This window comes from Silurus meridionalis, chromosome 25 (assembly GCF_014805685.1).
Source record: "Silurus meridionalis isolate SWU-2019-XX chromosome 25, ASM1480568v1, whole genome shotgun sequence".
Lineage (NCBI taxonomy): Eukaryota > Metazoa > Chordata > Actinopteri > Siluriformes > Siluridae > Silurus > Silurus meridionalis.
Genome location: NC_060908.1, coordinates 16621678 through 16637500, shown reverse-complemented (window position 1 = coordinate 16637500; position 15823 = coordinate 16621678). Strand labels below are relative to the sequence as shown.

The following is a 15823-nucleotide window of genomic DNA, read 5'->3' as shown; positions in this document are numbered from 1 at the left end:
GGTACGACATCGACGGGCACCTGATCAACATGACCTTGCCGACGGGAGAGGTCAGTGGGTACCACGGCATCATGGAGAGCTCGGTCAGGGTGGAGTGCACTTCAAACCGAGGGCACTTCATGACCATCACTAACCACTCAGAGGACAGTACGATGTATACTCTGCGGCAAGGTGTGTGTGTGTGTGTGTGTGTGTGTTTGGAATCATCGTTATCGAATATCAATAAAAAAGGGTGGAGCTTCTAACAGCCAGACCCTCTCTGTCGCTCTGTAGGTCATGCGGGGAGTGTGTATCGTGTGAGCGGAGATGGTTCTCTGTCCGCCACATACTCCAGCGGTATGGATGTGACTCTAAGCACGGAGCCCAACATGGGGGCGGGGCCATTACCGGGGCTGTTGCCAGGGGCGATCCACCCCACCGTGGGCAGGTTCAACATCACGCTGCCAGGAGAACAGAGCTCGAGCCTGATCGAGTGGAGGCAGAGGCGAGAGCAGAGCCGAGGCAACTATAGTGTCTACGAACGCAGACTGCGGGTAACACACACACACACACACACACAGTATAAAAAGTATTTAAAAAAAAAATATATATATATATATATATATATATATATAATAAAAAGTTCCACATGTGATTCTTCACCAGATTATTACTACAGAGTTGGAGACACACAGTTGTACAATCCACAAGCACAATCCAAAATCTAGTGGAACATCTTTCCAGAAGAGTAGAGCTTCTTATAACAGCAAACAGGGACTCAATGTGAAATTGAGAAGATAGATAGAGAGAGAGAGAGAGAAATAGAGAGAACCTGCTCCACAGTACTTGACTCTGTAAATCATTTCACGACGTGATTCTCTACACTGTCATTCACTGAGACTATTGATTCCCATTTGCACAGTAGCTGTGTGTGTGTGTGTGTGTGTGTGTGTGTGTGTGTGTTGGACTGCATGTGTAAAGAAGCAGGCCATGAAATCTGTACAGTCTGATAAATCAGTATATAAATCATTTCGAAACCTCTGTTTCAGGCTCACAACAGGAACGTGCTCTCGATCGACTACAACCAGGCGACTCGCGTGGGGAAGATTTATGACGATCACCGTAAGTTCACGCTGCGTGTTCAGTACGACGAGCTCGGCCTCCCGGTGCTCTGGACTCCCAGCAGGTACAGCGAGGTGAAGGTGAGCTACACCACCACGGGCCTCGTCTCCCTCATCCAGAGAGGGAACTGGAGCGAGCGCAGAGACTACGACAACGCCAGGCTCGTCAGCCGCACCTGGGCCAACGGCAACACCTGGAGCTACACCTTCCTGGAGAAGGTAAGCGTTTATCATGGACCATCTCGCATAATCACGTCACCGTAACAGGTCATGTAACAAAACTAAGTTATAGTAAAAAGTGCTTATAAAATATCCAACGTACACTTTTACTTTAATTAAAAAATTGCTGTAAAAATGACCTGACTAAAGCTCGACTTTTTTATTTTATTTTATTTCAAACGCAAAGAGATGTAAAAATTGACAAAAAAGAAAAAAAAAACTCAAAAATATAATTCAGTGTTAAATGTCCAAAATATATTTTAGAAAATTACATTTAGGGTTAAATACCTGAAATAATGTTTTCAATGAAAGTCAGATTTAAATGCCTGATAAAAATGTGTAATCACTTTTAAATACTTGATTAAAACATTTAAAAATGAATAGTGCCTAATTAAGAGAATTTTAAACATTAAATTCCTGTTTAAAAAATAAAAATATTGTCTAAAAATTCGTAATGAAATTGGCAAAAAAAAAATGGCTAATACAAAAATGAATGGAAAATCGAAATGTCTGATTGAAAAAAATTTATGTAATTTAATTTCATGTTTAAAAAATAATAATAAATAAATAAAATAATACAATTCGAATTAAATGCTTAATTAGTTTTAAATACCTAATTAAAAAATCTATTCAATTAGTTCTAAATAAATAGAAAATTCAGAAATTTGAAATCAGTTTTAATTTCCTAATAAAAGTAGTAGTCAATAACTAACTTGTTGGACGTTTTTCTAAACCCCGTGAACTCCTCTATATAGTTATAATTATAAAACATAAAATTAAAAAAATGTTTTATTTGTGTAGCTCATTTAAATAATGTATATTTTTCCAAACAGCTTTACGGAGATAAAGAAGTTATAAAATATGAATGTATAAGTTCGGTGCTTAAAAGTTTGTCCCTTATGAGTGAATTAGTGGCAAAAGTGATGAGGAAAAAGTCCAGGAGACTTAGAAACCTAGTGAGGAACCAGGATGAAAAGGGAACCCATCCTCAACCACAACACCCAAAATCCATTCATTACAGTTCCGTCATTGCTGTTCAATATTTTCTCTCTGTCGCTTTCTCTCTCTCTCTCTCTCTCTCTCTCTCTCTCTCTCTCTCTCTCTCTCTCTCTCTCAGTCCATCCAGCTGTTGCTGCAGAGTCAGCGTCGCTACACGTTCGAGTTTGATCAGATGGACCACCTCTTGTCCGTCACTCTTCCCAGCATGGTGAAACATGGCCTGCAGACGGCGCTCTCCATCGGCTACTACCGCAACACCTACACGCCCCCGGATGGCCCCGCCCACTCTGTGGTTCAGGACTACGCCCACGACGGGCGCCTCCTCCGGACGCTGTACCTGGGATCGGGGAGGCGTGTCGCGTACAGATACGGTCGAGCGTCACGTCTCAGCGAGGTCCTTTATGACTCGACGGTGGTCAGCTTCACCTACGACGAGGCCTCGGGGGCTTTAAAGACCATCCACCTGATGCAGGAGGGCTTTGTGTGCACCATACGCTACAGGCAGACAGGTGAGTGCTAAATATAGCGTACGCAAATTATTAACCACTGAACTGCAATCAGAAGAGAATCGTGCACTCACATTGGCTAACTTTAACATCGAACTAACGATCTTAGCTAGCTAGCAAACCAAATATGGATTATTACAGCATTATATTAGCATTAAGCTACTTAACTGGCTAATGCTGGTCAATTATTGTGTTTGAACTGTAGCTATTTTTCATCTAACATAATTGCTTTTGCTAGATTTGCTAGACGGCGTCCACTGTTAGCATTTTTACTTACATACAAATTTACATAAAAAATGTTTGTGTAATGCACATTATCACGTTTATATTTCAGAAAATACGATTCGGGTGAGAAGGCATTAGCGATGCTTATGCTAGGTCTTATCCTCATTAAATTTTTTAACCATAAAACATATGATATACGTATACATGTAGACCAACGCCTAATGAGGACAAGAAGCTTCCAGCGCGTTCTACAAATCAGTCCTGCTAGTCGGAGCTGCTAGCGTCTGTTTATATTAGCCACATTAGCATTTTGAGGGGCGTAATATTCCTTTATGCCACGCATCGCTTCATATTTACTGCGTCCCCGAGACGAGGGCTGATTTAAGAGCCACATAACTTTTCATTAGAGCGTAAAAGAGAAAAATCTGTTTCTGTGAATCCGAGGGATCGTGCTGACACTCGCAGCATCGGTGAGCAGCGAAGCGACGGCTGATATAAATCATCAGAATTGCTAATGTGGCTAATCATTTCTTCATTTTATTGAATCTTATGTTAATCTGATTTGCCGTAGTAATACAGAGCGCAGGGGGGCGGGGGGGCGGTGGGAAAAACATCACTTTTATTTTGCTGAGGCAGACAAACAAATCCTTCATGCTAGCTAGAGACTGTCCGAACTGTTAGCTACGTTAGCATTTTTGTTTTGATATAGCGTTCCGTTACGCTGTCAGAACAGCAAGGACAATACACACAAAGTATAGGGACACCTGACTTTTCCAGCCATATGTGGTTCTTCTCCAAACTGTTAGCACAAAGTTGGAGGCACACAATTGTGTAGGACGCCTTCAGATGCGGCAGCATGAATCATGCTTTTGGAGCAAGATATTATGCTAATAAAATTATTTGTGTGTGTGTGTGTGTGTGTGTGTGTGTGTGTGTGTGATAAATTCTTAATTTGATTCCATTGTGTCTGTTGTTCCCGTCAGGTCCGTTAGTGGGTCGTCAGATCTACCGTTTTAGTGAGGAGGGTTTAGTGAACGCACGCTTCGACTACAGCTACAACAACTTCCGGGTCACAAGCATGCAAGCGATGATCAACGAGACACCGCTTCCCATCGACCTGTACCGGTACGTGGACGTGTCGGGACGTATCGAGCAGTTCGGCAAGTTCAGCGTGATCAGCTACGACCTGAACCAGGTGATCACTACGCACGCAATGAAGCACACCAAGATCTACAATGCGAACGGGCAGCTCATCGAGGTCCAGTATGAGATCCTGAAGTCTATAGCCTTCTGGATGACGCTGCAGTACGATGGCGCGGGACACGTCAGCGCGTGCGACGTGCGCGTTGGCGTCGATGCTAACGTCACGCGCCACACTTACCGCTACGACGCAGACGGCCAGCTGGCATCGGTGTCAGTAGATGACCGTCCCATGTGGCGCTACGGCTACGACCTGAACGGAAACATCAATCTGCTGAGTCACGGCGACGTCAACATTAATGGACGGCTTACACCGATACGCTACGATCTCCGAGATCGCATCACACGCCTTGGAGATGTCCAGTACCGCATGGATGAGGACGGGTTCCTGCACTCACGTGGCACCCTTGTGTTCCGTTACAGCGCTAACGGCCACCTACAGGGGGCGGTAGATCGCCAGACGGGCCGCCGCATTTCCTATCGATACGATGGACTCGGAAGACGCGTTTTCACGCAAACCAGCGATGGTACACGGGTTCAGTTTTTCTACGCCGATCTGAATGAACCGACCCGCGTCACGCATCTTTACGATCACGCCGCCTCCGAGATCACTTCGCTCTACTACGACCTGCAGGGTCACCTGATTGCTATGGAGATGAGCAGTGGCGAGGAGTTCTACGTGGCGTGTGACGTGGCAGGGACGCCGCTTGCCATCTTCAGCAGCCGAGGCACCGTGGTCAAGGAGATCCGATACACGCCGTACGGAGACGTCTACCGCGATTCGAACCCGGCCTTCGCGCTGCCGTTCGGGTTCCACGGAGGGCTCTACGACCCCCTCACGCGCCTGGTCCGCATCGGGCGCCGTGACTATGACACCGTCGCTGGGAGATGGACCACGCCCAATCACGACCTGTGGGCGGAGATGAGCGAGGATCCCAAACCGTTCAACCTGTATGCATTCAAGAACAACAACCCGCTGGGTGACGTGCAAGATGTCACCAAGTTTACCACAGGTGAGATTATAGATCATAATGTTCCTTATAGCCTTGCTGCCTACTGGTTGCTATGGTTACTGTGAAATTATTTTGATTCCTGATGTCTTGGACATGCTTTTCTGTAAGTTTGACTCAACTCAAATAAGAGTGTGTGTGTGTGTGTGTGTGTGTGTGTGTGTGTGTGTGTGTGTGTGTGTGCGTGTGTGTGGGGGCAGATGTTAGCAGCTGGCTGCAGCTGTTTGGCTTCCAACTCCATAACGTAGTTCCCGGCTTTCCCACGCTGCCGGTGGAGAAAACCCAACACACATACGAGATGATGAACACACAGACACGAACACACAGCTGGGAGCCGAACAAGGTCTGATGGGAAATATTTCAAGTATGAAACGGGCATAAAAGAATTGATCTATCATACGTTGTAGATTCACGATACCCTCTCCCTCTGTCCTGCTTCTTTTTTCAGGTCGTTCTTGGAGTTCAGTGTGAGCTTCAGAGGAGACTTCAGAGCTTCATCTCATTGGACCGCCTCCCCATGAGCTCGGCCAACGGGAAGCCGGGAACCAAGCGTACGCTCCGGCCCGGCTTCTCCGCCCTCTCCTCCATCTTTGGCAAAGGTGTGAAGTTTGCTATCCACGAAGGTGTCGTGGTGACGGAGATAGTGGGCGTGGCTAGCGAGGACGGGCGTCGCGTGGCGTCGCTTCTGAAAGGCGCTGTCTACTTAAGCGACCTCCACTTCACCGTCTCCGGGCGCGACACGCACTATTTCTGCAAGGCTAGCTCGCTGGAAGCGGACCTTGCCGTGGTCGGAGTCGGGGGCGGAGCCAGGGTTCTGGAGAACGGCGTGAACGTGTCGGTTTCGCAAATGAGCGCGGTAATGGGTGGAGAAACGCGGCGCTTTGCAGAAATCGTCCTCCAGCAGGGGGCGCTCGGTTTGCACGTGCGCTACGGCGCAACGCCGGACGAGGAACGAGTGCGAGTGATCGAGACGGCGCGGGCAAGGGCGGTGCGAGGGGCGTGGCTAATGGAGCAGAGACGAGTACGCGAGGGAGAAGGAGGAATCAAGGCGTGGACGGAGAAAGAGAAGGAGGAGCTTCTTTCCGAGGGGCACGTCACGGGTTACGACGGATTTTACATCCTGCCTGTGGAACAGCATCCTGAACTGGCCGATAGTCCATTTAATGTACAGCTAATCAGACAGACTGACGCTGGGCGTAGGTAACACACACACACACACACACACACACACACACAAGCGTTTCTCAGCTTTCTTTCCAGGATGTTGCCAAGGCAAAAACAAAGAAAGACTTCTTAGACTCTGGAATGCGATCAAACAATGCATCATGATGTTATTTGAGGAAGTGCCCTGTTTGCAAGCTTTACATTTATTACTTTTTTGTGTTAATGTTTTATTCGTGACGCAAAAGCCTTCTGTTCGGACCTGAAATGCCTCTGCTTTCCTTAATCCCCCCGGCGAAAAGACCTGAAGACAAAACCGCCCTTGTGAATATTCTGAAAATATCCGACGAGTGCGACGTCGCGTACAGACCCCACGCTCATCCGTCTGTGTGGAAAGATCACGTGGACGTTAAAGTGACAGAAAAAGAAAACTTGGGGAGGGTTAATTAAGGATATCATTCCCGGGAACATCATCTTTTAGCTTTCTTTTGTGGATTCGGACGCCTCGGATTGGAAAACCGTCACATATCACACGGCCCGACGGCGTTCCCTCACTCCTGTGGCCTTCTACTATCACCTGCTTTAGAGGATCTTTCTGTTTTAAACAGCATTCCGGAATTCGATAGGAACTGCAGAATCGTCTGCTTTGCGACGCAATCCGGGATTTTATCTTTTGTCTAATGTATTTTTTTGTCGTTTTTTTTCTGGTTTTCTGTCATTTTTGAAGTCAGGAGTTTTTTTTTCTTCCCTTTGAAAATTCCCATTCCGCTAAATTTATGTTGAAACGACGTTCCAGGATCTGCTCTTTAAATGGCATTCCAGAATTTTTCTTATTGGAATTATTATTATTATTATTATTATTATTATTATTATTATTATTATGTTTAAATGAAACTACAAAATCTCCAAAGTTTTTTACAAGGAACCAGTTTGAAAAAACAAAAAACTAACTAAGAAATAAAAACCTGATTAACTCGAGTAGCATTCCGGAGCCTCCAGTTTCAACGGAATTCTGCAATTAATTATTACTTCGTTTCTGAGTTTCTTTTTTTAGTTGCTTACTTTTATAATGAAAACCAACACGCAGTATTGTTATTATTCAAAGTGGCATTCCCCGGAATTCTGCCATGTTCTTTTAAAGTATTAAGATGAAATCTTCTGCCCGGTTTGCCGGTGATGGTTTCTGTTCAAATGAAAATTCCAAGAATGTTCCGCAGAAATGGGAATTCTGGAATCGTGTTCAATATGTGAATCTCTTATGTGAATTGAATTCAGGACTCCTGTGACTAAAATGGGAATTCTGGAATCCTGGTTTTAAAGGGCATTCCGAAACCATCTACATGAATGACATTCTGGAATCTTTTTGGACGTCATGCCGGAATCTTTAGTTTAAATGGCATGCTGGCTGTGTTTTTTCTGGACTCTGATCGTGTGCCTAATCTGCTGCCGTCTTGCGCTTTTCCAAACCACTAAAAGAACCGGGTTTTAACCGGCAAAGCTTCAGTTCCTTTTCAGCACCGATAAGAAACTGCAGGACTGCAGAACTGAGGAACCCGTGAGGTCACAGGCTGGGGGGAGGGGTGTTGGGAGGGTGGGGTTTTTCGGGGTCATTTTGCTGCCATGAAGACAATTCATAAAGTCACCTCGCTATCACGATCCTGAGAAAGGAGCAGAGAGGAATGTTTAGAGGAAGAATTATGTGTGAGATCAGGAGCTGGAGAAGAAACGCTCGATGACTGAATACTCGACCATCGTCGCTATCGCTAACAAAACTTCGTTTGAGCAGCTATACGTAAAAAAAAATCATAATAAAAACAATGGAGTGTTGCCGTTGTCTTTCTCTGTGCTGTGTATAGAAGCTGAATGCTCAGATGGTTGAAAATGTGTTCGCAAATCCACAAGTAAAACATGATGTGAAGTTCAACGAATGGCGTGACCTTTCACAGGTGGTGTTGGTTTTATTATTATTATTATTATTATTATTATTATTATTATTATTATTTTACAATTTATTTTGTAACCTTAACATGCGGCGCATTTGTTCCGAAATGCGTGCTGTTCAGTTCGATTCAACCCAATTTAATTTGTATAGCGCTTTTAACAATGGATTGAATTGTCCTGAAGCAGTTTAACAGAAATAAATAGATTACGAGTTATACACTTCAGCCTCAGAAATGGTCGTTTCCACTACAAACACTTGTAGTGTTTGAGGCTCTCCACTAGGGGGCACTCTCAACGTTCAAATGTTTAAGAAAACACAGCGAGGAGTGAAACTGCAAAACCAACCGTATTCGATCTTGATTGCGATCTGTGTGTGTGTGTGTGTGTGTGTGTGTGTGTGTGTGTGTGTGTGTGTGTGTGTGTGTTTCCTAGCCTCAGAAAAACGAAAGCTAATTAGTGAAATAAAACCATCTGTAGAAGGAAATGTGTTTTTCAGAATGAAATCCGAGAGCTGAGTGATTGGTGCTAATAAAGAACAAAACACACACACACACACACACACACACACACACACACACTGTACAGTAAGTCCCCATTCTCTGTTACAATCAACTCCACTCTTCTGGGAAGATGTTCCACTGGATTTTTGTGGAGATTCATTGAGCCAGAAGGGTGTCAGTAAAGTCAGGTACTGATGTAGGTGAGAAGGTGAGGAGGCCTGGGGTGCAGTCAGCATGAAAACATTTATCCTAGTAGGGTTGAGGTCAGAGCTCTGTAGCAGCCCATTCAGGATCTTCACGCCAGCCTGTGCCCACTCAGATTTGGGTCTCCTAGTCCAAGCGAAGAACTTCATGCTACTGCATCCAGAAACGTCCAATAGTGTAGGATTAATTCGGTGTGTGAGATGATGATTATTGTTAAATTTTTTTTTTTTTAAAGTTTATCATTGAAATTCAGCAGTTTTCTGAACCTCCAGCTGGAAATTTTTATAAAAAAGTATAAAGTAATAAAAAAATATTTATTAAATCTTTCATTTGTAATTTATATAATTACATATTTAACAATAGAAAATGAAGGAAAAAAGTGTGTAAATATGTAAAGAAAAGAAAAGTATAATAATTAATAATTTATTTACTCTTAAATTTTGAAGGAAAAAACGTTAAAAAAAGCAAAACATAATAAAAAGGAATAAAAGATATTTAATTATGTATTAAAACAAAAACATCAGTAAAAAAACAGAATATGAATCATTTCTTTCGGAATAACGTGTAAATGATTGCCTTCATGTAACTCGTCTCCGGATGACGACGTGGTCATGTACATCACGTGCGTCACGTGTACAGTCACGGTGCTGTTTAGTAATGCAGGATTTCAGCGGGGGATGTGTGTCCGTGGTGGGAGTTTCAGGGGTCGCTCGTGAGGGTTATTTACAGGAAATTGCAGAGGAATGGCGATGCCCTGGTCCGGTTCCTGGTATGCCGCCAGGAGGTTCTGGACGTTTCGGAAGAGTCGCTCCTTCACCCCGGGAGCCGTCTGGACAACACAGAGCACAGGGAATAAACCCATGTGAGTCCTCTCATATGTTTAGATCAACCATGTGTAAGTGATGGAGCCAGATGAAGGTGTGAGATGTTACAGGACGTTAGTGCACATAAGACCTCACACTTAGCCATAGATGATCACCTTCTACCATGATCTCTTCCCAGCATTGAGAAGTTCAAGCTGCTGTGGATGTTTGCAGCGCAAAACTGACTGAATGGATCAAAATAATAGTTCGTTTTCATAACGCGATATACGACTCGTTACATCTCCAATTCTGCTGCTCCGAATCTCACACGCAGTAGTTCCAGAAGATTACATTTATTTAACGTTTTCTTCTCCAGCTTCTTCAAATTCATCTTATACCTCAAAACGTATCAAATTCAGGTACCAATTCATGTGCAAAAATCCTCCATGGAGCTCTGAACTTCTTCCAGCCAATCACAATCCACTATTCACACCTGAACTCCTTCCAGCCAATCACAATCTACTATTCACACCTGAACTCCTTTCAGCCAATCACAATCCACTATACACACCTGAACCTCCACCAATCACAATCCACTATTCACACCTGAACTCCTTCCAGCCAATCACAATCTACTATTCACACCTGAACTCCTTCCAGCCAATCACAATCTACTATTCACACCTAAACTCCTTCCAGCCAATCACAATCCACTATTCACACCTGAACTCCTTCCAGCCAATCACAATCCACTATTCACACCTGAACTCCTTCCAGCCAATCACAATCCACTATTCACACCTGAACTCCTTCCAGCCAATCACAATCCACTATTCACACCTGAACTCCTTCCAGCCAATCACAATCCACTATTCACACCTGAACTCCTTCCAGCCAATCACAATCCAATATTCACACCTGAACTCCTTCCAGCCAATCACAATCCACTATTCACACTGACTGAAGGGTTTAATAGTTCAAAAAGAACAAAGTAAATAGTTGAAGGTCATGTGATCCCACCAACACATGTACTGTTATGAAAATCAAGTAAAGTTTACACACACACACACACACACACACACACACACACACACACACACACACACACACACACAGTGTTTAAAAATAGACAACGTTAATGAATAAAACCTAATAAATATCTCATGGATTATTATCTGCCTGGTTTCCTTGATAAATGACCCACATGTTCTTTGCACTCTGTGGGTAATAAAGTTGAGCACCAGATTTAAACTCCATGCAGAACTTCCTCACACTGGGGTCTACATGTTTCTTAACACACGTCAAGCGACTGTTGAATCATTGGGGGGAAATGCATAGTCAGAGGTGTGAAAGCCTGTTCACTGTGAGTGCATCATCACGTACATCTGTTTTCCACACTTTGCCCTCGACCTGGAAGAGCCTGTAGGTGAACACACACTGATCACACCTGCAGAGAGAGAAAAACAGAGCAGCTTATGAATTATGGAAGATCAGTCATCACCGATCTTAGCAGGAATCGCTGGAATAATCTAAACACTGTGAAGCTGTATTCTTTTAAACGTCCCTGAGATGGAATGAGAGAGAAACTTTGAGAGGAACCAGACTCAGAAGGGAACTCATGTTCATCCTGACACCAGATTTCCATTCATTATAATTCCATCGTTGTTGAGGTTCTCACCTGTTTACTGATAGACATTTAAAAACTGTACACAACAGTTAAAGCCCTAATTACAGTCCAAATTTATCTTCAAGGTTCTTGAGTTTAACCTTCTACAGTAACCTCATGGATCGTAATACTGTTTATGTGGAGCCATCTTCAGCAGTCTCCAATGGAGGAAAATTCCATCCAGATGTTGGGATTGATCAGGATGAATCAGGCAGGTCCAGAGAGAAAACTCAGAGAGAGCTTCTATTAAAGAGAGTGCACATGCAGAAAAAAATGCAGTCCAGATTTGTAGTCCAGAGATTGGTGTCAGGTTTTAACCCACCAGCCAGGGTAAACCAATGGGGAGGTGGGAGCTTAGTGGCTACAGGCATTGGCCTTTGGAGTTCTAATCCCAGCCACACCGTTGCCCAGCTCAAAGGTTGGCATTTTGACACCACTGCGGAGGTCCGGCATGAATCACAGAAGGAGTTTGACATGCTTTAAAATGAAGACTCCATGACACATAACAGAAGAATGCTGGGAGATGTATTACAGTGCAGGAGGACTGGTTTGAAGGTGATTGTGTGGAAATGTAGATAAATAAAGTTTCTTGAATACGTTGCAAGTCTCAAAACTTTTTGATACCACAGAGGAAGGAAACTGGAGAGGAACCAGACTCAAAGGGAACCCATCCCCATCCTCATCCTCAACACCGAATGTCCGTTCATTACAGTTTGTACAAAAAATGTTCTTAGGACTCGTATTCATGGTATTTGCATGTTGGATTGTATTTATTTCTGATTTAGAACAATTTTTCTAAATGATTCCTGAACTCCTCTTTAGGGCACACGCTTATTGCATGTGTTTCTCAGAACAGTGTGCTGAAGATCTGATTGCTTAGATTAGATAAATACAGTATCTGTATTTAAGAGCAAAGGCAAAATAACAAAACAAATATGTCGGAAAGCCCAGATTTGGAAATGTTTGTTTTAGATTAGCGGTTGTGCTTCTTCCTCGAGGGAATGACCCAGCTGGACGGAAGCTGGGGGTCACAGTACCCACATGGTTGTTGGAGCAATTGACAGTTCAGGACATTGCTTAAGGGTTTAACAGAGGCAGAATGGCTGCACTGGGATTTGAACTCTCAACCTCCCATTGAGTGGTTCAGAACCTTAACAGCCGAGCTCCCTCATGTCCAAATCCCTATACTAAATCCCAGACCATCAGCAAGTCCGTTGTTTCTCGAACAAATCACGTAACCCTCAGTTACTTGCTCAGTTTAGATCTTGGACTGGACTCGATCTGAATGATACACTTCTGCAAAATCATATGCGGTTGTAATCAGAAGGGGGAAAAAACCCGGTCTGGAATTCTGCTCCTCTTAACCAGACATCTGCATATTCCAGTTGTGTTTGAGGGCATTCCTTGAAAGTCCTCCTGGTATCTGGATACACTGTGATGTAGTAGAGAACAGGAAATCACTACATCTGTAGGGAAACAGGAATTCCAGGAGAAGGGCTGAGAAAAGGGCTGAGAAGACCAGAGCCAGTGTTTGGGTTACAGTTCAACACTAATGATCAGCAGATCTATTTAAAATGCAGAAGTTCTGTTTTGGTATGTCTCAGCTGGAACAAAGTTGGAGTCAGGTTACAGGGTCTGCTGTTATTCTGGAAGGAACTGACAAATTCATGGTGTCATTTATAGGCCAAGCAACGAGGTCTGTACTCTCAGGTTGTTGGGGTTTTTTTCAAATTTGCGGTTCACAGTTTTGTACATCAAGCTAACACTTGCCACATATCAGTTAGTGTCATGTGACTGCTCAAAAGCCCTCACTGCCCCTCGATCGCTTGCTCAGTTTTTGACATCTTTTGCTGTTAAAAGGCGGCCGGATGAATAAAACACCTACATTTTAAGTGGCAAATTATTTTCACGTCACATTGAAAAGAACGAAAGCTTCACTCCAGCCACAAGTTCTGTTCAATCAAAATGAAGTAAAATTATATACAGGAACAGTTTCTTCTGAACAGTCTTACAATTAGGGACCTTGCTGTAAATATCATCAAAAGCAACAGAATACTACATCAAAAATATCACTGAATCGTCCTCCAAATATCCATTACCTCCATCCTGACTGTAGGAAAGAGGTGAAACCCCATAAAACACTGTGGCCATGGCTTCTGAGCCAGTGGTGGAGATGTTACAGATGGAATATTGAGATAGTTCTGAGGAACTGGATGTTAGGGAAGTATTGAAAACCTGAAATACAGAAGTGGCCAGATGTGCAGGTGGGTATCAGAAGTGAGAACAATGTCACATGAGACTTCGCTGCTCAGATTCAGTAGTGAAGCGTCGGGTTGAAAAGTCAGCTCATGCTTTTACAGCTTTTGCTTTCATTGTTTTGATGAGTTACGATTTCTTTGAATTTAGGAAATGTCGCGAAGTGACAGATGAAATCACGAATCGCTTGAATTCAGAGGTGAAGACCTGAGCAGAAGATCACGGTGTGATTTTTGAATCACCCATTCCACATTGAGTTTCCATCTGCTGTTATAATGAGCTCCACTCTTCTGGAAAGATGTTCCACTGAAGATTTTGTGGAGATTCCTTCAGCCACAAGGGTGTTATTAAGTCAGGTACTGATGGAGGTGAGAAGGTGAGGAGGCCTGGGGTGCAGTCAGCGTTTGCATTCATCTTAATAGGTTTGGAGCTCTAGAGCAGGAGATCTTCCACTTCAACCCATGGAAAGCAGATGTTCATTGTGCTGGCTTTGTGCATTGTCATGCTGGAACAGGTTTTGGGTCTTCTAGTTCAAGTGAAGGGAAAATTTCTTTTTTTTGTGTGTCCCAATGCTTTTGTCACATTGGAGATGATACTGTATGTTTTTATGTAAAACGCATGTTAAGCAATATTTACATTTTTGGTGGGAAATTAAATGTTTTTTTTTTATTGACTCAATAATTCAGAAGTTAAAAAAAAAATCACATTCACATCCTTTTGTAAAATCTAATTTTGTACCTGACGCTCGCTCCAAATGTACTCATGCAGATGTTGTGGTTTAGTCAAAGAAAATGTTTCAAGCTCATCATAACCACGACCTTCACTGCTCACACACCACAAACTTCAATGTCTCGCAGATACTTTCTGAGGAAATTCCAATGAACCCAACAGAAAAAAAGTCCTAAAACCACGCGCTAGGGCCAAAAAGATTGGGTTTGCAGCTTTATGTGGTTCTTCTCCAAACTTTTAGCACAAAGTTTACCGTCACTTGAACTAGGAGACCCAAACCTGATCCAGCAGGACATTCATGCACAAAGCCAGCTCCATGAAGATACATGGGTTGGAAGTGTGTGGAAGATCTCCTGCTATAGAACTCCAACTTTATTGAACACCTTTGGGATAAATGTGATTGCTGACTGCACTCCAGGAACCTCCTCACCTTCTCACCTACATCACCACCTGACTTTACTAACACGCTTGTGACTGAATGAATCTCCACACAAATCCAGGGGAACTTCTTCCCAGAAGAGTAAATGTGGACTAAAGAAGAAAAGAATTTGCATGATATATATTTATGATATCTTTATACAGTGGAACCCTGGTGTACGAGTGCCTTGAAGTACGAGAACATCAGCGTAGGAGATGTTTTACTGGTATAAATCTTTGTAGGAGCACGAGCGGTTTTCAGGAACAAATTAACCTCTCCACTGTATGTATATATATGGTGTGTGTGTGTGTGTGTGTGTGTGTGTGTGTGTGTGTGTGTGTGTGTGTATCAGCAGTACATACAGCACACAGATGCAGTAGGACCCTGGGACGGTCTCGCTGTCTCTGATCAGGAAGCTCCCGTCTCGTCCCGCTGCTCCCAGGATCCTCTGAGCTTGTTCTTTACTGATGGCTCCATGGTACATCGCTAATCCTTCCATCCTTATTGCTCTTTAAACCTTTTGAACTCTTTCTCTCACACACACACACACACACACTCACACACTCACACACACACACTCAAACACCCTCAGAATCCTGAGATCGATCAGAGAGGCTCTGTAGTGAACGATGTCGTTCAGCACTAATACATTTAGAAGTGATAGAGAAATCAGGAAGGAATGTATGTACACATGTTCTCTCTCTCTCTCTCTCTCTCTCGCCCACACACACACACACACACACACACACACACACACACACACACACACACACACACACACAGGAAGTAGCAGCTTGTCTTTAGAATCGACTTATTCAGCATTTGCCACACTTTAACCACTCGCAACCACAAACCCTGCCCAGAAACACAGAGAAACCACTTTATT

General features: G+C 43.6%; 2 protein-coding genes across 2 annotated transcripts in view; one reads left to right on the top strand and one right to left on the bottom strand.

The window, feature by feature from the left end:
- tenm1 (teneurin transmembrane protein 1) overlaps positions 1-8344 on the top strand; it is a 114245-nt gene extending 105901 nt beyond the window's left edge. The window contains 7 exon segments of the mRNA XM_046839003.1: positions 2-171; positions 274-533; positions 1029-1319; positions 2437-2827; positions 4033-5262; positions 5460-5602; positions 5708-8344. Of these exon segments, the coding sequence (XP_046694959.1) occupies positions 2-171; positions 274-533; positions 1029-1319; positions 2437-2827; positions 4033-5262; positions 5460-5602; positions 5708-6463 (3241 nt within the window). The 3' untranslated portion in view covers positions 6464-8344.
- A 1196-nt stretch (positions 8345-9540) lies between these two features.
- Positions 9541-15619, bottom strand: sh2d1aa (SH2 domain containing 1A duplicate a). The gene is made up of 3 exons (XM_046839303.1): positions 15300-15619; positions 11252-11315; positions 9541-9894 (listed from the first exon to the last, which is right to left on the bottom strand). The coding sequence occupies exons 1-3, from the start codon at positions 15434-15436 to the stop codon at positions 9733-9735; spliced, it is 363 nt and encodes a 120-aa protein (XP_046695259.1). The 5' UTR covers positions 15437-15619; the 3' UTR covers positions 9541-9732.
- Between the last annotated feature and the right edge of the window lie 204 nt (positions 15620-15823).

Coding starts and splice junctions, on each gene's coding strand:
- sh2d1aa (XM_046839303.1), bottom strand. CDS start 15,436: ATGGAAGGATTAGCGATGTACCATGGAGCCATCAGTAAAGAACAAGCT. Junction 11,316..15,299: donor TCCTACTGCATCTGTGTGCT/GTATGTACTGCT, acceptor CTCTCTCTGCAG/GTGTGATCAGTGTGTGTTCA. Junction 9,895..11,251: donor GCAAAGTGTGGAAAACAGAT/GTACGTGATGAT, acceptor TGTGTTGTCCAG/ACGGCTCCCGGGGTGAAGGA.